The following is a 25,405-nucleotide window of genomic DNA, read 5'->3' as shown; positions in this document are numbered from 1 at the left end:
AGAAAGTCTTTCCTTTTGAAAAGTACTGATCTGATGCTGCCCAGTGTTAGCACCAAATATGACTTAATGTAAAGGGTTTCGTTTTCCAGTCAGATGTAGGAAGAAGTCAAGGCAGCCTTTTTAATTTTGCTTCAGGTTTAAAGGAACACTTAAACCCAAAGGCCACATCCAGACGTGCTTGGATGTTTGGTTCCCCAGGGACAACTAGCAGTGGTGTACCTTGTGCCACCATAAGTTGTCCCTGGGGAAGACATGTGCCACACGCACACTGGCATGTTGCAGGTTACCCCAAATGGGGTAGGAGAGTCTGGTTCCAATTCTGCTGTGCAGAGCCTGGCAGCTGCGGTACGGCTCTGGGTGGCCTGGCTCTGCTTTTGAGTGGTGCACATTGCCTGTGCATACACTGCTCCACTTTTTTCTCCGTGGGTTTTGGGGTCAAAAAAGCCCTCTGAACTTGTCCATTGCAGTGCAGAGAACAACTGAACATGTTCCACATACTGCATGGCCACACTTGTCTGGATGTGACCAGAGTATCTAATTTATTTACCTGGTATTACCACAAATTGCTCTTGTGATTTCCAGCACTGAAGGAGATGAGAGAAAAACCATCTTTCTCTCCTTGTTCAGTTAAGTTTGTGCATCTGTGACAGCACAGGGAATACAGTCTGCTTCCTTGCGTGCCTACCATAAACTGCCTTCTTGCTGTTTGTGTGGATGTTTCATAAAGCCACAAAGGTGTGGAGAGGGATGGGTAGATATGTGGTGGGGTGGTAGATGGTGGTTCCATAGTCCATAGGATTGGAAGGGACCACTTGGGTCATTGAGCTGTTTCCTGGTGTTGTGAGCATGATGTCACCATCCTGTTCATAGATCACAGAGGCTTGTACAGGGAGGCATAGGAGGAGGGTCACATCTGGGAGTTGCTTCCAGCTTTCCTTACAATGGATGAGATCTCAAGGTGACTGTGACCCTTTCCTCAGTGGTGGGGTCACCTCTGATAAAGTACTTATGGGCATTGCTAGAAGACTTGCCTAGGGGAGCTCCTGTCTCCATCCATATGGGGGCAGGGAACAGGGAATACCCTCAAAGAGTTGAGTTTCCTTCTGACATGAAGAAAGAAGTGGATAATTGGAAGGGGTTGGGGTGGATTTCAAAGTGATTTCAATGTGTCAGGGACATTCTTTTGTCTCCATGGTGTCCAGTTAATGTCTCCTTCTTCTCTGTGGTCCCAGTTCTACCTGTGCTGCCAGCAGTTCTATGCCATGTTCATGAAGCGAGCAGTCTACAGCTGGCGCAACTGGAAGATGGTGGCAGCCCAGTTCCTAGTGCCACTGATTTTCACTGCCTTTGCCCTGATTGTTGCCAAGACCTTCCCAGGGCCCAGGGACTCCTCCCTGCTGCGACTGACGTTGGACCCATATGGGCAGACTACCGTGCCTTTCTCTGTTTCGGAGGCAGCCAGCCTGTCCCAAAGCCTGGCGGAGCAGTACGTAGGGATGCTGGATGCTCAACACCAAGGGTCGCTGGAGGTGCTAGGTAAGAGCTAGGCAGAGGCAGGAGTAGGCACAAGATCAGCAGCGTTACTACTTCACAGATGGCAAGGAGTTGGGATAACTGAGTCAGATCAATTCGGGGAACCCAGCTGACAGCAGAGAAGTTGTATGCCAGGCTTCATGTGTCCTGAAAAGCCTGAATGATCCCATATGTTCTTTAAGATCATAGGAAAGAAGGGCTGGAAGGGACCTCACAAGGTAATCTGGTCCAGCCCCCTGTTCAAGGCAGGATCATTCATGACTGAATTATCCCAGCTAAGTGTCTGTCCAACCTGCTTGTGAAAATTTTCAAGGATGGAGATACCACAACTTCTCTAGGTAGCCTGTTCCAGTACTTGACCACCCTCAGAATCAGAAAGTTCCTCTTAATCTTCAATTTAATTTTCCTCTGCTACAGCTTGAGGCTGTTGCTCCTAATTCTTTCCCCTGTGGCCACAGAGAAAAGCCTATCTTCCCCCTTCAGGTACTTGTAGACTGTTATCAATCTCTCCTCCAGCCTTCCCTTCTCAAGTCTAAATAACCCTAGTTCTTTAAGCCTTTCCTCAGAAGTCATGCTTCCTAGGCTTCTAATAATTTTTTCTCTCTGAGCTGGACTCTTTCCAATCTGTCCACATTTTTCTTGAAGTGTGGGGCCCAAAACTGGATATTGTACTCCAGGTGGGGCCCCACCAGTGCTTAATAGAGCAGAGGAATCACTTCCCTTGATTTGCAAGTGACACTTCTGTTGATACAGCCCAGTATACTGTTGGCTTTTTTGCATTGTTTTTTGCATTAAGTGTTTTAACCAGTGCACCTAACGGTTGTTCTGAAAGCTGTGATCAGCTTTCACCTGCGTATTTCACATCTGCCTGCAACCTGGGGATCCTTATTCACTTCTGGTCATTAAAAAAGCTTGGGCTTCATACAGAAAGTGAAGACAAATGTCTCCATTTGCTGGAAGACTTTGTTCTGGGCACAGTTCCCAGTGGCTCAATATTCTTAATTTAAAATAAGCATGTTAATGCTCCACCAGCTCCTATAGATCCACACATAGCTGACTTATTTACTACACATTATTTTCCAGATAGGGTAAATTAGCTCTGAGTCAGCCTTTGCTATCTATAAGGCAAGTCAGTTTTCTTGTTTAAAAACTGTGGAGCTGCCATGTTGGGCACAAGCACCCCTTGCTTCTCAACAGGGAGATAGATCGGGGTGGCAATTCCAAGCTGTCTCAAGTGCAGCTCTCCTGAGACACTCTCCCCAGATCTGTTAAGTTTGGCCATGGTTATCCTGAAGCTCTCTTGTACACATGTCAAGTCAGTTGATTTGCTAGTAGTCTTCTGTCACTTCAGGTACTGAATAGTCTAGTTCACCTATGGACTGGAACACCCTGGGGCTTGGTGTTTAATTAGCATAGCCTTCTTTTGATTTACTTCCATCCATCAGTGCTAGAAGCGATCTGTGCCCCTCTGAAGGGGCATTTCAGTTCTACATTAGACAACATGTAGCCAGTCAGAGCTGTTGTTTGCGTATTGGGGGTGATGCCCAAGTCCATAAGGTTTTGGGGCCCTTGCAGGGCTTTCCAACTTCCCAGCAGCTAGGGTCCCCACACCAGCCTGCCCCACTGTGCAGGCAGCAAACTTACCAGGCTCCCTTCTGCTGTACTGCCCTGCCCCAGAGAAGCCAGGCACCACCGTAGCAGCAGGAGGAATGAAGAGGCAGGAGCCTGGGGGCCTCACTTTAACATGTCCTGTGCTGGATGCAGTCCACAGGCCACCGGTTGGAGAGCCTTGGTCTACAGTAAAGGTGTAAATGAACTGCTCCAACCACAAGATCCATTCTCCTCTGTAGAACAAGTCCTTTTCAGCAGGGGACATGCCAGCCTTGCTACCTAATGCCCTCTGCAATACAGAGAGGGGTAAGTGTCAGGCTTTTACATGAGGAGCATCCCCTACTGGCAGTGCGGTTGCTTAGTGTCTTGATGTAGCAGGACTGTGCCCTAGAGGCAGCCATGACATGCCCTGGTGGCCGCACAACTCCTTCCTCCACTTTGGCTCCTCAGGGTACTCTCCTTTTTCCTTGCCTGCTACTCCTTGATGGGATTGTTATGGTGTTAAGGGAGGCTCTCCCAGGGTTCCAGGGTGAGCCCTTGTTCACTTTGGCTGGCTGGGACTTCTTGTACCTGGTTGGCCCCCAGTTTTGCCCCTTGGGCACTAAGCTATGGGCCTCCTGGCCCTATCAGTGCCTCAGGGCACCAGTTTACCTTATGGGCTAAATTTATGGCCTCCTTCCTCTCCTGTCCATGCCTCACAGATGTTACTCGATATTTGTTTAGAGGGAAACCCCTGGCCCTAACACAGCTTTTGGCCATCAGGCCCCAAACCTTTGTCTAAGTCTCAGCCTTCCCAGGCGTGGCCCTTTTCTTCTTTCTGCACCTCCTCAGCCCAGATCCTCTGCCTTGGACCGTGGCTTCTAGGCCCCAGCTTCATTTTGCACTTGTGTACTCTGAGCCAGCCCTTGGTCCTCTAGGTCCCTGATCCCAGGCTGAGCTGTTCTTCTTGGGGCCTTGGTGCTCCCAGCCTTGGCTGACTTAGCCTCAGCCCTCCAGGTGCCCAGGCCTGGCAGCTTTTACTGCGTCTTCCCTCTGGGCCCTTGACCCCAGCCTGGGCTGCCTGCTATATTAGCCCTTAGCCCTCTGGGTCCCTGACTCTAGGCTAGGCTTTCTATCACAGAGTGCCCCACCAGACACCCATCTGTGGCCTCCACACTGCCCCCCAAAGCACAACCTGGTCCTCTGGTATCAAGCTCAAAACAGAACATAAACACAAGTAAGCTGCTTCAAAATGGAAAGTCTCCCTCACTTAGGATTAATCTTGCCCACAGGCAATACTGCCCTTGGAGCCCTCTCATCCCAGCTCCCTTGGGTGGCTTGGGTGCCTGCCTGTCTTGTCTCCAGCAGCCCTTCTCTCCGTGGAGCTCCTCTTCATGCAGCAAGAGTAGACTGCTTCAGCAGCTAGTGGCTCTCCCCTGTCAAAATGACAGGGGCCTTGGCCCCTGTTACACCTTATATAACCCAGCCCTTGGTGTCCATTGCATACCTGTTCTGTGGGTTGCATCTGTAATGACGAAGCTGTTTCTGCTGTCACAGGTGATCTGGAGCAATACCTCATCTTGAGAGCAGCTGAGGAGGGCGGTGCCTTCAATGAGCACTACATTGCAGCAGCGACCTTCAATCAAGTCAAAAACCACACAGTCATCACAGCACTGTTCAACAACCAGGCGTATCACTCCCCCGCCACTGCCCTGATGCTGGCGGACAATGCCCTGTTTAAGTTACTGGCTGGGTCCAACGCCTCCATCACTGTCACCAACTACCCGCAGCCCCGGAACATTACTGAGACAGCGAAGGACCAGCTCATGGAGTATGTCCAGTTTTCTTACTGCTCCCTCTCTTAAATTCAGTCAGACAATCAGACCACATGTGATCTGGACCAGCCTGGTTGCTCTCACAGCAGCTGAAGGTCCAACTTAGAATTCTGTGAAGTTAGACACAGTTCCAACTATGGCTGTAGGGAGCGTTCTCTTTCAGCTAGGGCATGGGACTGGTGGTCACGAGTTCAGTGCACTATTTCCATTTTGGCACTAGCTGCATGGCCTTGGGCAAGTCGTATAGACCCACATTGTCCATAGATGTCTTGGTGGCGAGATATGTCACAACTGAGTCAGTGAGTTACCATAGGCAGGCCAGGGTCACCAGGTACCCATTGCAGTCTTGAGTCATCAGGCCAAGAATTGAGGCAGTATCATGGTCATGGCAGATAGTAGATCAGAGCTGGGAGGTCCAAATAAGGGACTGTGGTTCAGCTGGGATCAGGCAAGAGCAAATGAGAGCAAGGCAGGAGTAGGGTTGGTGTCAGACCGGAGCAAGACAGAGGTCTAAGAAGTACACACAGGAGCAATGTTGCTGGAACAAGGCAGTAGGAGAGGTGTTATATCACACTGTTAGGGGCTTACCGTTCCTATAGGTTTCTCCTGGTCATCTGACTCCACACCTGTGTTCTCATGCGAGGGACCAGGTTGGGCTGGTGTGTCGCCAGCTACCTGGTGGCACTAAAGACTTAACCTCTGCCTACTGGCTTGGCTGCTCCAGATTCAGATCCCTGTGGCCCTAATGGTATTTGCCTTCAAACACCTCCAGCTTGATTTTTCATAGGTGCAGATCACTTTGAGAGGTACCCAGCTGCTGAACCTCAGGCCTCTGAAAATCATGCCAAGGGGTCTGCAGTTGGGTACAACAGCAAACCCCAAGATTTGAAAACTGAGGTATCTTCATGCTTCAGTTTCTTCATCAGAAACTAGGGATTATGCTGTCGAACTCAAAAGAGGGAGCTGAAGTTCATTCAGACTTGCAGTGTGCTTGGAGAGCTGGGACTGGGGAGCTGTGCACTGGAGCACCTGCTTATTTTGTGCTTGAGTCCAGTTCCCTCAGAAGATGAGGGTGGTGAGGGCAGGGGTTACTGAAACCATTCTCAGTGCTGATACAGTCACACAGTGTTGTTCTGCCAGCCCTTGGGTCCCCTTCTGTAGCCAGACCTGCCAACTGTGCAGAACTGCTTTTGTCTTGGAAAGCATCTGACTGGCAGGTGATTGGGATGGGCTGAATCTTGAGAGGTATAAAAGGCCTGCAGTTGCTGAAGTCACTGGGAGTGACAGATGGTTAGCAGTGCTCAGGATTTGACCTCTAGTGCAGCAAATGCTGGATATGTCAGAGCACAAGGATGGTCCCCGATGTACCCATCTGCTCACCAGACTAGAGTCCTGTCTTTACAGCTGCCTAGCATGATTTCAGTAGAGCAGGGACCTGAAACGGGGCATGGGAGGTGGCCAAGACCCCTCCTGGCATTTTTAAATCAAGGCCAAGTTGGTTGTTGCAGGGCTTGACAGCTTACAATAGCTCCAGTCCCCAGTTTTTCCTGCACAGCTTGTGTCCAGGGACATGTTAGGTTAAATCTTCAGGCCATGCAGGGTTTAGGCAGGCTCTTTACCTTAGGAGTGGGCAAAATATGGCCTGTGGGCTGGATCTGGCCCACGGGTGAGCACATGCCAGTTGATTGCCTCTGGCCCACAGCTGCCCCCACATCACTCCACATGGCACTGAGCCCTGCCCATTCCGGCCTGGGGCAGCCCACACTGGCACCATGCTCCCACCCACACCCACCAGAGAGCATTGCCCAGCGCATGCGGCTTCCCGCTAGGGCAGCTGCCACGGCTATCCGAGTACTGCTCGGCTCCCCCCACCCCTCCAGCAGCTCATTCTGCCCCTGCTGCATCACTCTAGGTAGCACATAATGCAGAGAAGGGCCTGAGGATGTGTGCCGGGCAGTAGATGCCCAGTCATGCTGGAGGGAAGCTGCAGCCAGGTGTTTCCTGCCCCCGTGCATGGACTTTGGCTGCCTTCCCCCACTCAGCTGTCTGGAAGGTGGCCTGGAGCTGGAGCCCTGCTCACTGGGGCAGGAGCTGCCCCCACCACCCAGCTGGACATCTGCTGCCCTGCATACTTCCCAATGTCTTCCCACATTACTAGCTGCTTGAAGCAGCAAGGGCAGGAGGAGGAGCTGCTGGAGGTGAAGGGAGTCAAGCAGTACCTGGGTAGTTGCAGTTGCAGCCCTGCTGGGAAGCTGTGCATACTTCATGGGGCTGGGGTGGTGCTGTCTGGCAGGCATGGGGTGGGCGCGGGCTAGAGTGTCACGGATTGCCATGGGCAGGAGGGGCTCAACCCCACGTGAAGTACTGTGGGGGCAGCCGCAGGCCATACGTGTGGTTGCTACCCCTCACCTGCACTGCACTGCACTGCACTGCATGGCTGCACTCGCCCCCTGCTCCCCTTCCCTCTGCCCACCCCGCCCAGCTCCCAGGACCTAGTGCATGGGCAGCCCGGCACACATGCACCCCACACTCCCCACACCTACTCCACATGCCCACCCTCCCATACATATACCCATCCATACCTGCCCCCACACACAATATACAAGAATAAGATTTTACTTTGAACTATTATGCTATTGCCTCTATATATACTACTCAAAAAAAATCAGGACAACAATTAGTTTTTTAAATAAAATTAAAATATGTTATAGTAGATGTTTGATTTGAGTTGTATCTATAATTTGTTAAGATTATATCTTCTGAAAGATTTCACCCTTGTGCGACCCTTGACAGCTCACCAAAACTCATTAAGTGGTGGCCTGCCGGCTGAAATAATTTCCCATCCCAGCTGTACCTGCTAATGTGCTGCCTCGATTTTCCCCTAGAGGGCAGACTGGGTTTGCTATCGCTATCAACTTGCTCTATGGGATGGCTTCCTTGGCCAGCACCTTTGCCCTCCTGTTTGTCAGTGAGAGAGCCATCAAGGCCAAGCATGTGCAGTTCGTCAGCGGGGTCTACATGGTGAATTTCTGGCTCTCAGCCCTGCTCTGGGACCTCATCAACTTCCTCATTCCCTGTGTGCTGATGCTGGTGAGTCCCCACAAGCAACTGCTTCCTGTGCTCCTGGGCCTCTCCCATCCAGGCCACTGTCCTTGGCAGACAGATGGGCTAGAGATAGCTTCTGGGATGGCCAGGATCTGTGTGATTGTACATCTGCTGGGCTGTACCTCATTGCATAACTTGGTGGGGTGGCATGGGCAGCCCTTCCTGGCCAGCCATTCACAGCCTACTTGCCATATAGCCCTCAAGTCTCAGCATGGTGGATATGAACTGGTAGCAAGAAGACCTGGGCTTGATGACTTGCTTTGCCTCTGGCTCCCTCTTTGATATTGGGCAAATTTCTTAATTTCACATGTACTTTCCCATGACACTGCTACTCTTCACGGTTGGGGTGGGAGCATAAATCTACTCGTATCTGAGATGCTACAACTGTAGGTACTGTGTCAGTATGCAAATGGCTAAAGTGGGGCTGTGCCATTGCTGCTCAGTGTATGTCATCATGGACTTGAATTTAAATAAGTATCTTGTCCATTTATTAGTGATTTTAAATTCAGCCTCAGTGCATCAGTATAGTCAGTACTAATAGCACCAGCTGGATCTGTATAAGACTAGAAGGAAAATGCCGCTTGTTCTTCATGGAGATCCTGTTGGACAAGGTTGTGGTGGAGGGTTGGCTGGGGCCATCCATGTAAGCAGTGCAGCCCTCACTCTCCATGTCCTAAGCTGTGGCTTCTTCAGCAGTAGAGTCCCTCTGCCTGTGGTATAAGCTGGCAGGGACTGTCCAAAGCTGAGTGCTCCCTGAGAAGCATAACTGCCTCCATGCCCTGGAAAGAATGGGCAGAGTGTAGTAGTCCCATATGGGATGGGGCATAGCAGCCTGGCTGTTGGCTGTCTGGCTAGGTCAGAGAGGCTGTACCAGCAGTGCTCAGGAGTGACATGTTCCTTTTCTTGACTTCCCCTGCTGATGCTGTGCTGCAGGTGATATTCCAAGCTTTCGATGTGCAAGCTTTCACCCAGGACAACCACCTCGTTGATGTGATGCTGATCTTCCTCCTTTATGGCTGGGCCATCATTCCCCTCATGTACCTGCTCAGTTTTTTCTTCTCTGTGGCTGCCACGGCCTACACATGCCTTACCATCTTCAACATCCTCTCGGGCACGGCCACATTCCTGGCGGTCACCATCATGAGCATTCCAGGTAAGGCCACTCCCCTTCTCCCCTTCTGACTGGGTTGTCACTCAGCTACCTGTCTTGACCCATACAAGACTAGAGTGATTTTGCCTGTGGAAATGAACAGAAGGAAGTTCCCCATCTTTCTGCCAATGGACTCCTCTTGCAAAGTGCTAGCAGCAGGATGCCTGATGAGTTCTTTCCATCAGTTGAGCACCTCAGGGCCTTTTCAGTCCCCCCTCTAGCTCTATGAATGCTGGTGTCTTCCTGCTGTATTTGCCCACAAAGGGAGCATGTCACTCTGCTGTAGTCCTCCAGCCCATCTCCTATGTCTCTCTCAGAGCTGGGCCTAGTGGACCTCTCCAAGACTCTGGATAAAATCTTCTTGATTCTACCCAACTACTGCTTGGGCCAGTGCATCAGTGATTTCTACCAGAACTATGAGTTTATCCAGTTTTGCACCTCTTCTTTTGAAGCCACCATCATCTGCAGAATGTTCAGTGAGTACACATAGTGTTCAGTCACCCACCTTGGTCTTCTGGGTTCACAGGTGTGAAACCAGCAAGCAGGATTCACCATCAGACTTGAACAAAGGAATTTGGGAAGGGTCTTAGGTGACCTTGGAGAGGGGGCAGAGTAAGCTGATGTGTGCTAATGGACCAAAACCACTGCTTAGCCCCTCTCTTGTGGTGTGATGTTGTTAAGTGAGAGGAGGGTGTTTTTACTGAGGTTTCCATCCTGTAGAAAAGTAGTGCAGGCATGATACCTGCCTTCTGGGGACCCAGGGTGCAGGGCTTTGAGGGCTAGAACCTTCCTGGGCACCTAGAGTTGTTTTCTGGATGGACAAGGCTCAAGGGGGCAGTTGTGCTGAATGTGGATTATTCAGAGATAGGTCAGAACACCCTCAGGCTGATTGAGGCCTTGGCCCTGACATGTACACAGGTAGGAGGCGTAAACCCCACCTTTCTGTCTCTGGATACTCTGCTGTCAACTCAACTTTGGGATAGGTTAGCTGTTCACCTTGGAAAATCAGTGGATGCATGGCCTCAGGGTTACCTCCCTGGCTTTGGGAAGTAGCTCTGGCAAAGCTAGGAACCTGGAAGTGTTTTAAAGGCTCATGGGGACAGAGAAGGGCACAGTGGATTGCATCATTACCTTTGAATCTCCTAAAGAACAGCGTTAATGTCTGGACAGCTCAAATGTATTGGGAATTAGCAAATTCTGCAAGGTCCTCATCAGCTTGCAGCCTTCAACATGGGCTGATGGAATAGGGAACTGGCCCAGCAGTGGGGGGGGCATAGCCCATGGCTGAAGTAGCAGAGGAAAAAGAAGTTGAGATGCAGGAGGCCTGACAAAGCTGGTGGGGAAAGGGCAGGGCTGGGGTCACAGGCCAGGGCAGATGGGATGGGGCCCTGGCAGAACTGTGGGAGGAAGCTCACCCACACTAAGCTCGCCGCATTACTCTGACTACTTACAAGTGACTATGCCCTCTTATGAAATGTGGTTCCTTTCTTTCCCCCTCACCTCCAGATATCAGTTATCAGACAAATTATTTTTCATGGGAGACACCGGGGATTGGAAAATACCTGACCTCCATGGCTGTCCAGGGATTCTCCTTCCTCTTCCTCCTCTTTCTAATTGAAACAAACCTCCTCTGGAGACTGAGGACTGTGGTCTGTGGCATCTGTAAGAGGAGGAAATGGGTGAGTGGGACATTTAGGAAGACATACGTGTCGTAGTGAAATGGGGCCCAAATTCCCTGCTGGGGCTGAGGTACAAGTGGGAGATGGACCTGGGCTCTGTTGTGATATGGGTCCAGATTGGCCAAGCACGACTGGAATTGCTTTCATTGGGCAGTTTGGATCCAGTCTGCTGGAGGGCTCCTATTCAGCAGATTTCAGGGCTGGTTGGATTAAGCCTTTTCATTAGGCTTTTTCCTAGGTCACAATTTACTAAGTGAGAATTTGGACCTGGAGCATAGTTTCTGATGTGCTATTTGTGCTTTCAACCCCCCAAAACTCTTTACATCAAATTTTTCTTTCTAGGAGTAGGATTCAGTAGGGGTGACTTGCTGAGCCATTTCTCAGAGTGTTCACTGCCCTGGCCATTCTCAAGAGGGGGTGGGACTTTCTCTCTGGTCAAGTCTGAGGGGCCATCTGGGTTGTGGCCAGGGGAAAGAGGTGTTTTCCTCTCTCTTCCTCTCCCTTCAAAGTGCATATGTCCTTGCTGGGACTTGCCCTGAGTCAGGCCAGAGCAGACCTGCTGTCCCTGAGGTGGGGCGGTACTGGAAGCTCATTCATGTCCCTTTGGTGCAGACACTGCTGCTGAACAGGGTGCCTGTGCTGCCAGAGGATCGGGATGTGGCGGATGAGAGGAAGAAAGTGTTGGAGTCCCCACCAGAGTTGCTGGCATCATTAAGCAGCCCCCTGGTCATCAAAGAGCTCACCAAGGTGAGTTGGGAGACTGCGTTCCTCAGCTGCTTGAGACAGCAAAGCCTTGCAGGACCCTGACGTGGGTGCCTGTGTCAGCCGCTCAGACCACCCTGTGGTTTGCTCAGGACTATTGCAGGCCTGGGCCTTGGGGTACATTAGCACAGCTGGGGACAGGAACACTTGATATGCCCCTGGACTGCCTGTTTGCCCAGCTGGTGCCATCAGGCCCTTGTTGTCCCTAGAACCAGGCTGGCCTGGTGGAACATCTCGCACTCCGGCCCCTCCTGAAGGGTGGTGGTGATGGCCACGCCCTGCGGGACATGCTGGAGTAGGAGGGGTACTGGTGGTTTTTGGGAGGACGTTTTGGCAAGTGCACAGCAGTAGAGTGTGTGAGGAAACCTCATGCTCTGTGAAATATGGTGGGATGCTCCTTGGCTTGTCATTTCCCAGGGTGTCCTCATAATACTGAATGCAGCCCTGTTTGCTCATTTGTTCTGGCTGTTGCTGTCTGCTACCCATCATGGCTTACCCACTGGATGCCAAATGCCCACAGTCTGCTCAGCTGCCCCTGTCCTAATGGGGCACAGATGTGGTGGGGGCACAGCCTGGAGAGGAAATATGTATCCAATTCCGTGTTTCCCTGCAGCAGCCCAGGTTGGCAGCCTTGGGTCGATTTATCCTGAGAATTTAGGGATGCTCTGAGCCCTGTCCCAAACACCCGCTCTAGAGCAGCTCCAGTGTGTACAGGGAGCAATAGTAATACATCCCTGGTAGATCAGAGCATTGCATGACCTTCCTGTAACCAAGTGTCTTCCTCTCGGGTTCCTCCCAGGTATATGACAGCCAGGAGTCCCTGCTGGCTGTGGACCGGATCTCCTTGGCAGTCAGCAAAGGGGAGTGCTTTGGTCTGCTTGGCTTCAATGGAGCCGGCAAAACCACTACCTTCAAAATGCTGACAGGTGATGAGAGCATTACATCGGGGGATGCCTACGTGGATGGCCACAGCATCCTGGCCAATATCAAAAAGGTACTGCATGTGTAGCAGGCCAGTAGGCAAGATTGGTTTCCTGCCTGTAGCATTACAAGGGGCAAAGTGGGAAGGTAGTTTTGCTTCAGCCTCATGTTTGCTTGCCTGGTCGTTGGGAGGTGATGGTAGTGTCTAACCAGAATTTGAGAAAATAACAAAATCCCTAGGTAAGGTTCTGCTTCTTGTATAGCTATCCCACTCCTCTGAGTCACACTGGTCACAAGAAATGCCATCCCCTCTCTGTTGTAAAGGTAGTGAAAAAACTAACACAAGCACAGTCCTTGGATAACTTCAGTCTCTCTTCAGAAAGACTTGGCATATAATCAAAACCTCAGAATCAGAAACTGCATGCTTGTTGGCATGAGAACAGCTCTTGCAAACGATCAGGGAAAAATTCTTCCTTGTTAGAGCACTGAGGCAGTGGAATAGAGAGCCTGGGGAAGTTGTTTTCAAAAAGAGCCAGTGGTTAGGGACAGTTAGGCCTAGCTATGCCTGTGCTTTGGGTATTTCCTATGCTTCTGGGCTTTGCTGGTTGCTGCATGGGACTGGGAGAGCTGTTTTCCCCCTCCTCCCCTACATTATCAGGGGTGGTGGTTTTTTATTTTTTAAAGCCTTTCTCTGAGGCGTTGGGCGTTGCATCTAAGACTGGGGATTTTGACAGGGGTGTGCCAGTGCTTCTGCTGTAACTTGGGGCAAGTTAGGGTGTTATGTCTTGTGTTGTGTCAGTGTTGACTGTGTAGTTTTGTGAAGAGGTTAGACAATAGATTTGTATGGCATGGTTTGGATACAGATGATCCTGCCTCAGACAGGGATTTGAACTATCACTAGGTGACTTATGGTCCTATGGAGGTCCCTTCCAGCCCTACTTTTCTATGATTCTGTGAAACGACAGGCCATTTTTTAGCATCTTTGGTGACTCCTGTCAATTCCTAATATTTCAAAGCATAGCTGCAATCTCTCTAGAACAAACAGTGCAGATTCTTAATTGTGGGTATTACATGTAACTATTTCGACTCCAGAAACAAGCGTCTGGGCATAGCATTAAAAACCTCTGCCCTAGCACAGCAGCAGTGAAAGGGGCAGCCACAATGGAGGGGAACAGGAGATAGAAATGAGGGTGTCCTGTTCTGTCAATCGAGGTGTGTTGGCCTGAGGTCCGTGTGCAGTTGTGGTCGCCTGCTCTGAGTGAATGAAGAGCTCAGGAATGGTGATAGGAACCATTTACAGACATTGGGAATCTTCCAGATGAAGACAGTGAGGGAACGTGAGGGAGGTCTATTAGCTCCCACGTGTATTTTAAGAAATGATTTCTTGTCCTTGCAGCGGCAGGGCATAGGCAATGCCCTAGTCCCCTGCTTTATCTGTGGCAAATTGAAGGATATTTTTGATGTATGGGGCATTGTGATCGAGCAGTGGTGTTCAACCTTTTTTGGCTGGCAGGATGGATGGGCACTGCCCAGTGGTCCCAATCCAGCACCCAGGGTGGTCACAGTGGCACCCCATCCAGCCATACGGGTGCGGGGGAGGGATGCCTAGCCCTAACCCAGCCCTGTGGGGGAAAGGGTTTGACCTGGCTTCATGGAGGTGGGGGGAGAAGAAGCCTTGAGCTGGCCCTGACCCAGCTGTGGGGGGGAAATGGCGTCAAAATACTAGTCCCAACTGCATAGCCCAGCCTTGATTTAGCCATGGTGAGGAGGGGGCATGGCCCAGCCCCAGTCCACCGCCTTGGGGTTTGGAAATTTGGCAGTGGAGGAGGGGTGACAGTATTACTTGCCACCACTCTCCCACTGCCAACTTTCCCAACCTGGAGGAGCCCTGTGGGCTGAATATCATGGCTCTGAAGGCTAGAGGGTTGGCTCCTGATGTTTTAAGAATAGATTTGACAGACACTTGACTAGGAGAGTATAACCAAGGATGATGCTGCCTTGAGCAGAGGGTTGGGCTAGCTGGCCTCCTGAGATCCCTTCCAGCCCTATTTCCTGTGTTCCTGTGGTTCGAAGGTAGTGGCTGACACAGAGGTGCTGTTGTTTATCTGCCCTCTCAATACAGGAATAAGGTGATGTTCAGTCTCAAAGCACACAGAGGCATTTAACCTGCAAGGCTAGCAGCAAAGTAAACCAAATAGGGTTGTGGAGGTTTGGCACTCTGACTCTGGGGCCCCATGTGAAGTGCCTGTGTCCCTAAGCTCTAGTCTGTAGATCTCTAGGGAGGAACCAAGGGGCTGACCATCAGGAAACTACCCTGGAGAAGCTAGCAGTGAGGGCCCAAGCCCCAGGGAGCTGTCGGGTTGGAGAAGCCTGATACCAGGGTTCTGCTCAGTGGGTATCTGAGTGCCCCTCTTCTGCTTATACTTGGTGAGGACCTGGTTTTTTTGTCCACTTCCTTATGGCCACACACTTGGTGGAGCCGTGCTTCTTTCCCGGATCTCCTTGCCTAGTATTTGCAGGACACTGGCTTGACTATGTGTGTGTTGCTGCCCTCTGAGTATCAGATGACTTCCAGCAGCAGATTGTTTATGGAAAGAACAAAGCTCCCCGAGTGGTGACTGCAGAGGAACAGGCACCTCGCAGAAGCTGGGCTTCTGGCTTACGTTCTTGGCCTGCCTTTGTTCCAAGGTCCAGCAGCGGATCGGCTACTGCCCTCAGTTTGACGCCCTCTTGGACCACATGACTGGCCGGGAGACGCTGAGCATGTACGCCCGTCTGCGGGGCATCCCCGAGCGCTACATCGGCAGTTGCGTAGAGAACATGTTGCGGGGGCTGCTCTTGGAGCCCTATGCGGACAAGCTTGTGAAGACCTACAGGTGAGGCAGGGCCCCAGAGCCAGCCTCGGCTGACAGACCTCTCTGCGTGAGGGAGTGCGGATCTGCTCTGGGCGCCTGAGGTGGAGAGGGAAGGACCGTGGCCTAGGTGCTAACCTCATAGGGGCTCAAAATACTAGTCCCAACTGCATTTCAGACTTGCCAAGAGACTCTGGCCAGGCTGTCCTCTTCCAGCCATGGGCTTGGGCTGCATGGCCAAGGTTTGCCAACAGTGGCATCAGCCTGGTATATGATCTCTTCACACCCCTAGCTGGAGTAGCTCTGCTAGCAAAGCCCCTGATGTGGATGCAGCTTTGGTGAGAAGGCAGATTTCTGGACCTAAAAACACTTGTAGGTAGACAGACACCCCAAGGTGAAAGGCACTGGGTTTGTGCTCACTGCTGTCTGTACTACCGGGGTATGAACAGCAGCAATGGCTGAACCCTTGGGAAGGTGTCTTGATGTGAAGCCCTGACTCTTATCTTGGGCCTCTCCCCTTCAGGCTTGTCCCTCTCTGTCTCTGAGGCAGTGGGGCAGGCTGTGTAGCTGTGCTCAGCCATCTGTAGAGTGTGGCGGGCCTGTTCTCTCAGCCACGGTGCTTCCATGTTCCTCATCTGCCTTTCTCATTCCCCTTTCCCTCTCCCCATAGTGGTGGCAACAAACGCAAGCTGAGCACTGGCATTGCTCTGATTGGTGGCCCTCCTGTGATCTTTCTGGATGAGCCCTCCACTGGCATGGACCCTGTAGCCAGGCGTCTGCTCTGGGATGCCGTGACCAGGACACGGGAATGCGGGAAGTCCATCATCATCACCTCGCACAGGTGACATTGGCTCTTTGTTTTGGGGAACAGTGTGGGAAGGGAAATGGGCAGGACACGGAGATTCCCCTGAAGTGGAGTAGATCATGCCCTCTGCTGCTTAGATGACCCGCCTATTGGCTGGGGGCATTTCATTATGCCACAGGCTGGGGGCCTGCCTAAAAGGTAACAGAGTACAAACACCCTGTCTGATTCCCTCTCAGGATAACATGGTTGGCTGTAGTCCTGGTATCCATCTTGTGAGGCAGGATGTTGAGAGGGGTTTACTATAAGGCAGCTGGGGAGCAAAGAGGATGGTTCTTGTGCAGTTGTGTGCCTGCATCTCCTGAGTCCCCGGCCCAGAAGCTCCATCTCAAGGCTACTAGACTCTTGGCCAACACCTCTGGGCATTTTCAACATTGCTTCCCCCTTCCTAAATATTTTCTCTCCTCCCCTCCACAGCATGGAAGAATGTGAGGCCTTATGCACCAGGCTGGCGATCATGGTGAATGGGCAGTTCAAATGCCTGGGCAGCCCGCAGCATTTGAAAAGCAAATTTGGCAGTGGGTACACACTGCTGGCAAAAATGCAGGTTGACGAGGAGGGTGAGCTGCAGGCCTTCAAGGCCTTCGTGGAGAAGACTTTCTCAGGTACCTTGCACTGTCCCCTCCCTTCAGCTGGGCCACTGCTCCCTTCCACACAGGAAGAGTCCAAGGCTTCTTCCTTGGAGCTTAACACTGAGCTCTGTGTGCACACATCCCACTGTCTCCTTACTCTGGGTAAACCTTTGCTTATCTCCTAGGGAGTGTCCTGAAGCATGAGCACCAAGGCATGGTCCATTATCACTTGACCAACAAGAACCTCAGCTGGGCGCAGGTAAGGGAAGGCCAAAGGGTATTTGTTACTGGTCTAACCCCAGCCAAAGCTGTCCCACCACCTCTTCCTCATGCTTCAGAAGAGGAAAGGGGGTGAGTAAGGAGTGAAAGGCTTGACTCTGGCATCTGTAGCCATTTGAACATCTTTCCTGCTATGCTGGTGCTGCTATTCTAGCTGGCCTCTGCTCCACGCACACTGGCCACTGGTGCCATTCAGGCTTCATTTGCCGCTATCTCCTATAAAGGGCTTGAAGTTCAGGCTGCTGAAATGATCAAGGTCAAAAGTTGTCTTGGCCCCTTCTGCTTTCCCTTCCAGACAGACGTTTCTGCATTCGTGTTGTCTGTCCCCTCATTCCTGTTGCCATGTGAGAGCTGCAGTTCAGTGGTTAGCTAGAAATCCCCTCTCCATGTTGTGCCATGGATGGGCCACATGGTATCCATAGAGACTGCCATAAAGAATAATGGAGTTTGGTGCAACTAAGACTGCAAACTCAGCCCACATGGTACTGCCTGGAGCCTGTGTGCGTTCTGCAATGCTCTTCTGCTGTTCCCCCTCAAGCTTTGTGAGGTGGTGGGTGACCATGGTGCTGGGCTTCTGGTGCTGTGAGAAGGGTAATCCATCTTGAACTCGTGCCTTTGGAGCTGGGGCTTCCTTGCTGCGGCTCTGGCTTGGGCAGAATTTCTTTTTCACTTGTGTGTGCTTTTTAGCCAAAATGTCTCCTCCCAAACCTGTGGCAGATGGTGCCCTGGCTGACGTGGGGGGTTGCCTGGCTGCTGGGCTACAGGCCAGAGGGATGGTGGGGTGTGTTTTCACACCTTCAGTAAATCACTCTGCTCCTGACCCTGCTGGGCTGAGCCATGGAAGCCTTTGGCTTCAACAAGGCTTCCATCCATTGGATGACCCAGACAGAGGGGGCTGCCCTGCCCCACTCCCCTCGGCCTAAATCTCCTGTTTATCTCCACAGCCCCTAGCCCTGGGGTGGCCTAGTCTTTGAGTTCTCTTCCTTGGGCTGCAGTTCTGCTTCTCTTCATGTCTACCTGTCCCACAGTCTCCTCTCACCTGCTGTCTTGCAGCTCCCTCCTTGCTGGTCCTGTCACCCACATCCCGTCCCTGCCAGAATCCAGGTCACACCTGCCCCCTCTGACTGAACCCCCTGCCAGCCTCACCCTCCTGCAGCACCTGCTCTTGGCACAAGAGCCTTCTCCTCTGTGGGTCTCCCTTTGGAACAGCACCCCCAGGAGGTGACTGTCTGTTCCTTTTCAGACCTGGTTTGAGGGCCCTGTCCTCCTTTCCTCAAGGCCCTGACCCCTCCGTACCTCTCTGCCCCAGCACTGCTGTGGTTGAACACTAAAGCATTTTTGGTGGTGGGAATTCTGGGGGATTTTATGATCCTGCATGCGTCATAACACTGAATCACATGCCCGGTGACCTCAGTTCAGGGATCCCTCTTTAGTCAGAGGCATCCCCACTGCCTAAATCCCTGTAACCCTCTTGCCAAGGGATCTGAAACAGCTCCAGGAACCAAATGTGACTCTTCACTCCTTTCACCAGCAGGGGTCGGGGGAGAGCCGTGTTCTCCTGCAGGAGCCCAGAAAGCTTTAATAGAGCATGTTCCTTGCTGAGTGCATCCCCTCATCCCACAGTGACATCCCCCCTCATTGAGCGCACAGAGCTCCCAGGACAAGGGGACTGCTTGGGACCCAGACTCCAATCCCTGCTCAGCAGCTCACTTCACAGCAGGCAGGCACTTGTACTAGAGTCCTAAGGAAGCACAGAGTCCAAAGGCAAGAGGGGATGAGGTGCTTCAACCTCTTGGCTAATGCAGGCCCTAAAATTTAGCTCAGCTGGGCATCCAGTGTCAGACTGTATAGTGACATGAAGCCTTGTGCCCCTTCTCAGGTCTTTGGGGCACTGGAGAAAGCCAAAGAGAAGTACTGCCTGGAGGACTACTCTGTCAGCCAGATCTCCCTGGAGCAGGTCTTCATGAGCTTCACCCGCTTCCAGCACTACACAGAGGACCGAGGGAAATGAACAGCAGCCCCACCCCCCACCTCACAGACTGACCTGCCGCCTATACATAGTATATATAGAGACAGTAATTTATATTATTGGCGTGTGTCTGAAATACCGTATACATGTAAGAGAGGTTTCACCGTGGAGGAGTGGCATCTTCCACTGTCAGGGGGATGAGGACCATGAGTGGGCCATGCATGTGCTGGTGTGGGGGATTGTGTGTGGGGCATGGAAAGCAAAACTAGCATGCCTGCACCCTGTGGCCCATTGCTGATATAGTGGCATTTCACCATCTTTCCCTGCCTTTCAGGCAGTGAAGGAAAGGCCAGCAGCAGGGCACCAGCCAGGGGGTGACTGGGCCCAGTGCCTATCTGTGTCCCATGCCAGCCCCTCACCATCCCATTGCTGCTTTGCTCCAGGGGAGAGGGGATGAGGTGGGGGCTGGAAAGGTGTCAGATCACCCCTCTGGGTTGATGTCAGTGCTGCTGAGGACTACAGACATCTCTGCTAGGAGGAGTGGGCAGTCCCCAAATGCCTGTGCTGCATGAGAGGCCCCTTTGCCATCGGTGTTCATGCCACCCACACCATAGCCACTGTCTGTGCAGCAGGGGCTGGAGAAAGCACCTCTGGTTCTGCTCTCCCTGTACCCCTGGTGAGGGGGGAAGCATTGAGCGCCTGGTGTGTTGTCATGGCTGTGAGGGGAAGATGACCTCCTGCCCCTGTTGCAGTCACTTACTCATCCTTAGCACATCCTCAAACACACTTATTGCACTTCCCCCCACCCCCCAGAACCACGCTCACAGGTGGCAGCCTCCTGGCCTCTGCATGCATATTGAATTGTAACCGTAGTTGGTTGCTGTGATGTAACAGGACACTGTCAAGTAGCTTAGAGCCAAAACTGCATTTGGTGAATGCAGACCTGCCAGGGACCATCCACCACATTTAGATGGAAAGGGCAGAGTCACTTTTGCTTGCCTACAGGCCCTGCAGACAGATCTTCCGTCCGTTCTGCTCTCCAAGCCGCGGCCACAGAGGGAGCAAAGGCCTGGTCTAGCTTCTCCTCAGCTCGTCTGGGAAAGATCATGATGCCTGTCCTGCTGCTGTTTGACACCGGGTGAGACTTGTCCTGTGCTTAGCTGGGAGACTGCAGTCAGCAGGAAGCTGTTTTCCACACGAGGATGCAGGTCACCACAGTCATGGAAAGTGCCAGTTGCCCCCTGCAGAGCTCCTGCTGCCTAGTAGCACTTGGAGGAGTTGCTCAGGTGACACTAGCACCCCGCCTGGACTCATGGCACAGCCAACACTTCATCCTTCGTGGCCAGTAGCTTTGTAAATCCAAGGTTAGGGTGATGGAAAGACCATGCTAGGTTTTCAGGATTAAAACTCCCCCCTCCTCCATACACACATAGCCTGCGTGCAAAGGAGATCATCATGCTCTAGAAAAAACCCCAGGTGAGCCATTTGTGGGCACAGCCACCTTAGGGTTCTATGGGCCACAGTCATCCTGGGGAGAGCCATCTGAGAAGGGCTATTCTGACTGTATAAAGTGCCCTGCAGAGAGGACGTGGAGCCATGGCTGGGGAGAGCTGTCTCCTTTGTGTATAGTCTACTGGGACAAGCACCCAGTCCCTCCTGGTTTGCTTTGTTTTTCCTGCCCATCATGTACACACCCTGCAGTCAGCTGTGACCACTGAGGCCTTCCCTTGAGGCCTTCTCCTGGTGCTGCTGAATCCATTCACGAGGTGCCCTGGGCCACCACCGATCCGTCTCTTGTGGCAGCCCAGACACAGCGTATACCTCTTGGACTTGACCAGGACCTGCTGAAACAAGCATCAGCTCCGCACTGAGCCCTGTGTATGCTGCTGGCTAGCTCACCAAAAACCACTGCGGCAGCCAGACAAACATCACTTAAAAGGGAAAAAATAGCTCCAGTTCCTTCTTCTTAAATGCCATTTCTCCACCCATCCGTGCAAAGGGCCTCCTGTTGTTGGACCTTGTGGTGTTTCCTAACCTTGTTGTAGAACTTCCTCCCAGGGCATGTCTGTCTGTAGGGGGCAGGTGAATGGGCAGCTGTATCCAAGGTATAGCTCATGCTAGAGGAGTGCTTATTGCCCACCAGCTTTGCTATGAAAGGAGGCTCACTCTTGACCCCAGCATTCTTTCCTGCCCATGGCAGGGGGTCAGACTTGCTGATCTGCTCAGGTCCTTTCCAGCCCTACCAACTTTGAAACTATGAAACTAACCCCAGTTGCACGTTGGGCATGGGATCGGGCCTGGCACAATCTGGGAACCCTTGTTAGTCTAGGGCTTGGGGCACTGGGAATGATGCTCTGCTGTGATTCTGACCTGCAAGGAGGACTCCCCCAGGCCCACAATTCCAGCCACCTCCTACAGCCCCTTGCCTTCACCCTGGCTCTTGACTGCATTGTGTTGGCTTTATTAACAGGCAGCTGGGTGGGGGGAAAAGAGCCAACTCTGCTCTGAAGAGCCTGAAGTTTGCCTGGTGGAAGGGAAGGAAGTGAGGAGCCATCCCCCAGGTCTCTGGTCTGGGCTGCCAGGTGCTATCTTCTTTAAACATTGAAATTAAACCAGGATGTGCTGGGGTATTGAACCCAAACCATCAAGCTCTGGGCACTCCAGAGCTGCATCCAGCATGGGCCCAGATTCCAGCATGGGTCTGCAGCCCCCAGTCAATCCAGTATCTCATTAGTGATGTTCCAGTGGAAGTGTGTCGCTGTGGTCCCTGCTTGCTGGGGAAGGCCCTTGGAGGACCATCAGCCAAGCCATGAATAGCCCTGCCTCCCCTGGCTCAGCCTCACCTGTGGTCCTGCTCCCACAGGAGCTGCTGTTATGCTCCATCCGGTGCATGTTGTGTGTCCCATACCTTACTCTGCCCATGGGGGCAGCTGCTGCCATGGAGCATTGGAAGCAAGTGGGTCTCTAGGGCATTAGGTACTCTACAGGATCAGGCTCCCCAGATTGCAGAGCCCCCACCCCCAGAAGATGTGGCTGGTGACCTTGCCAGTGTGTTTTTTCCCATTTTTCCAGCACCTTGGTTGAGCCGTATCTGTCTATGTTCCCCACTGCCAGCCAGCACCTCTCCCATCCTGTCCTGTCTGACTGCTCCAGGATCACCACAGTGCTGAGATATTGCACTATAGTATGACATACGATTGCACATACTAAATGAACTAATATTTATGGGCAGGGGCTCTAGTTCTGTTCCAGTGATTGTGGTGTTGGGGTTTTTGTTTTTTTTTCTGTTCCTGTAACTGGATCCTTCTTTTCTATTTCTGCCCCCCCCCCTTGTTATGACTATGCTGGTGCATCATGTTACTAAGAACTTTCCTGGCAATTGACTGCATTGTGTTGGCTTTATTAGCAGGCAGCCTGGAAGGGGCCCTGTAGTTGCTGGGTGTCACACGATCTGGCAAGTTGCTAGTCCTGTTAGATGCAGGGGGCTAAGCACATGCACTGAATTTGGTCAGAGTCAGCACCTCCATCACAGCTTCTTGCTCCCACTTGAAACTGACTGCAGCACCAAAGCTATGGTGGCAGGAGAGGCCTTGGGGAGATGCCAGTAGGGGGATGGGAGTCTGCTGTCTGACACAGGCCCAGTGCTGCTGCAATAGACGGTGAGGCATTGGCTTCATACCCTACTTTTATGCTGTTGGGCACTTTGGGGAGGGTGCAGGCTAATTTGTGACACAGCTGCCAAAAAGTCCCCCCTCCTCCAATTTCTCCCCCACCCCTGCTTTAGCTTCTTGTGATAGGGAGGTGTTGGGGCTTGAGGGATGAGTTGCCTCTGGGATTGTGGTGCATTAGATTCAACCATCCGGTAAGAATTCTGGGAGGCAATTCATGGGCATGGGCGATTATCCACAGACAGTGCTGGCCCTTTAGGCCTAGCACTGGCCCTTGCTAAGCAGTACCTTACTGTTTGGACCAGTTAACCACAGATGGAGCCCAACCTGCTTCTGCAGAGACCCAGGTACATACCTAGCTTGCGGCATCTGCCCTTGAGCACTGCCTCATCTGCCAGCAGGTTAAGCACAGTGTAAGGCTGCAGCCTGTGAATAATGAGATGGACTCCCTAGGTCGGGGTGGGCAAAATGCAGCTTGTGGGCCAGATGCAGCCTGCCAAGCCATTCTATCCTGCCTGCGGGACCCCTAAAAAACTTAGAAAAATTAGTATTTGTTTGCCCCTGGCTGCCTATCATGCAGCCCTCAGTGTCTTGCCAAAACTCAGTAAGCGGCCTTCTGCTCAAAATAATCGCCGCCCCTGCCCTAGGTATAGGTCAGCCTCCTGCCCTGTGTGCTAGCTGTGGCATCAGAACTGGCCCGTCTTTCTGCTCCAGCTCCCTGCTTCCCCTGTCTAGTCTCCATTTCCTGTGTTTCAGTTGATTTCTAGCCACCTTGGGTCCGTTAATTGGAAGCTCCTCTTGTGTGTAAAGTCCGGAGGCTGAGCACAGCAACTGGCAGGCAGTGGCACTGCACATCTCTGGGCTGGGCTGGGCTGGGCTGCTGCTTGAAGGCTCTGTGTACTACAGGCAGCTGCAAGTAAGGGAGGTTGTTCCATCTCCAAAATAAACTGGGTTTTCCAAGTAGTGTCTCTGGGTGGTCTTTGTGTATAAAAAGCTGCTTCCAGAGTTCAGGTTCAGCCTCCAGCCTCTGATTATCCTGCTGCTCTTGGGTCTAAGTTGGCAACCAGGTCTCAGCAGCTCAGAAGCTTGTGGGTCAGTTTGAGATGGAAGGTAGTTGCTACCTCCTCTCCTTAGGCTGATGCAAGGCCCACCCATGATCCAGGTTGCCTCATGCTTGGGAGACTATGACCTTTATTCCAGTGCTGTCAGTGCCTCCATCCACTCCTGGACAGGCTGCTTAACCTCATGGTGTTACGGTGACCCCAGCTCCAGCATGGGGCTGTCCCTCAGACATGTCAGATCTGAGCTGAAGCCTACGCTTTGTGCCCAAGCTGGCAGGATGCTAGTTACAGCAATGTGGAGCTGTGCAGGGCCTAACCCCACGGTACTACAGAGGCAATATCTGTCCCAAGGTAACCTGGCACCTCAGTGGCAATGCTTGGGATGGGAAGCCAAGTGTCCTCCCCCACTCCTTGCTGTAGCAGGTACCATTCCCAAGGAAGCTGTGGCCTTCCCTCCAGGAGTAGGCAGCATAGCACTGTTTCAGCATCTCCTACAGGCCTGCTGAGCCCAGCCGTGCTGTCTTTCCCAGCCCAGGGTCTCCTGCTTCCTGGGCAAATCCAGTGGAGCCCATTAGCAGACACGGGTACCACCAGAACTACCTCCCTGCCCCAAGCAGTCGGACAAGGGGCCCCTGATGAGTCTTTTTTTTTTTTTTTTTTTGGTCCTTGGCAGTTCCCTCCCTGCAGGTGACTTTGTCCTGGGGCTCTCCTGCCTGCCCAGCAGTCACGCTCCTTTGAGAGTCTCTCACTGCATAAACAGTGTCACTTGAGGCACTGCCCAGAGCACTTTGCCAAGTGCTAGAATCCCTTTTCAAGCCATGGATGCCATCCAACATAACATGGAGTGGCTGGGCTGTCAAGCTGCACTGCACATTCAGTCCTTAGCACCGTGGCAGTTTCCAACCCTCCTCATGCCTGGGAAATGAATGCTTTTGCACAGCTGGAGTCCCATTCAACCCAGCCATGCCAAGTGCAACAGAGTAGCAGGGACCTGAAACACACACCAAAGCTCCCAGGTTCCCCCCCCCAGCCCTTCCCACCGACCCTGTGCTTTTAGTCACACCTCTGCTTGGTTGTCAGTGCTGGCTACAGAGGAAGAGGGAGCTTAGATGCAGCCCCACAGGACTGATGTTCAGCCAGCCAGGCACTCCACCCTCCAGCTGGGAGCCCCCAACCTGCTGTCAATCATCTCTGCAGCAGGGAAGTAGGAGTGTGTTGTGGGCCAAGAAGCAACCCTGGGGTGGGAGCTGGGAGATGCAGTGTCCATGGGGACTCCCAGTCTCACTGCATGTTCCCACCTTGAGCATTCTGTGCAAAATAGTCTTTGGCCCAGAAGCAGAGAAAGCGTCAGGAGCAGACACCTCCTGCCATCAATCCCAGCAGCCAAAACTAGCCTGTCTCCAGTGTCCAGCGAGCCCTGTGCAACACCCTAGTCACACAGGTCTCATGCTAGCAAGACCCCCCTCCCAGCACAGAACAGCTTCTGACTCCACAACCCTGGGTGAGCTTGAGGAGGAATTCCATATATGAGTACCACTGGGCAAGGGAAGTGCCCTGGGCCATGTAA

General features: G+C 52.4%; 1 protein-coding gene across 5 annotated transcripts in view; it reads left to right on the top strand.

Annotated features, from left to right (window-relative positions):
- ABCA3 (ATP binding cassette subfamily A member 3) overlaps positions 1-23,737 on the top strand; it is a 105,792-nt gene extending 82,055 nt beyond the window's left edge. For all 5 annotated transcript variants that reach the window (XM_090023838.1, XM_090023837.1, XM_090023836.1 and 2 more), the window contains 13 exons: positions 1,233-1,536; positions 4,681-4,954; positions 7,844-8,048; positions 8,997-9,216; positions 9,531-9,689; positions 10,720-10,892; positions 11,505-11,639; positions 12,454-12,648; positions 15,264-15,451; positions 16,098-16,268; positions 16,707-16,894; positions 17,047-17,120; positions 19,020-23,737. In XM_090023838.1, the coding sequence (XP_089879964.1) occupies positions 1,233-1,536; positions 4,681-4,954; positions 7,844-8,048; positions 8,997-9,216; positions 9,531-9,689; positions 10,720-10,892; positions 11,505-11,639; positions 12,454-12,648; positions 15,264-15,451; positions 16,098-16,268; positions 16,707-16,894; positions 17,047-17,120; positions 19,020-19,151 (2,418 nt within the window). In that variant the 3' untranslated portion in view covers positions 19,152-23,737. The remainder of the gene's footprint in view (positions 1-1,232; positions 1,537-4,680; positions 4,955-7,843; positions 8,049-8,996; positions 9,217-9,530; positions 9,690-10,719; positions 10,893-11,504; positions 11,640-12,453; positions 12,649-15,263; positions 15,452-16,097; positions 16,269-16,706; positions 16,895-17,046; positions 17,121-19,019) is intronic.
- The last annotated feature ends 1,668 nt before the right edge of the window (positions 23,738-25,405 follow it).

This window comes from Crocodylus siamensis, chromosome 12 (assembly GCF_052110815.1).
Source record: "Crocodylus siamensis isolate JL-2025a chromosome 12, ASM5211081v1, whole genome shotgun sequence".
In the NCBI taxonomy this organism is placed as follows: domain Eukaryota; kingdom Metazoa; phylum Chordata; order Crocodylia; family Crocodylidae; genus Crocodylus; species Crocodylus siamensis.
This window is presented reverse-complemented; position numbering and strand designations above follow the sequence as displayed.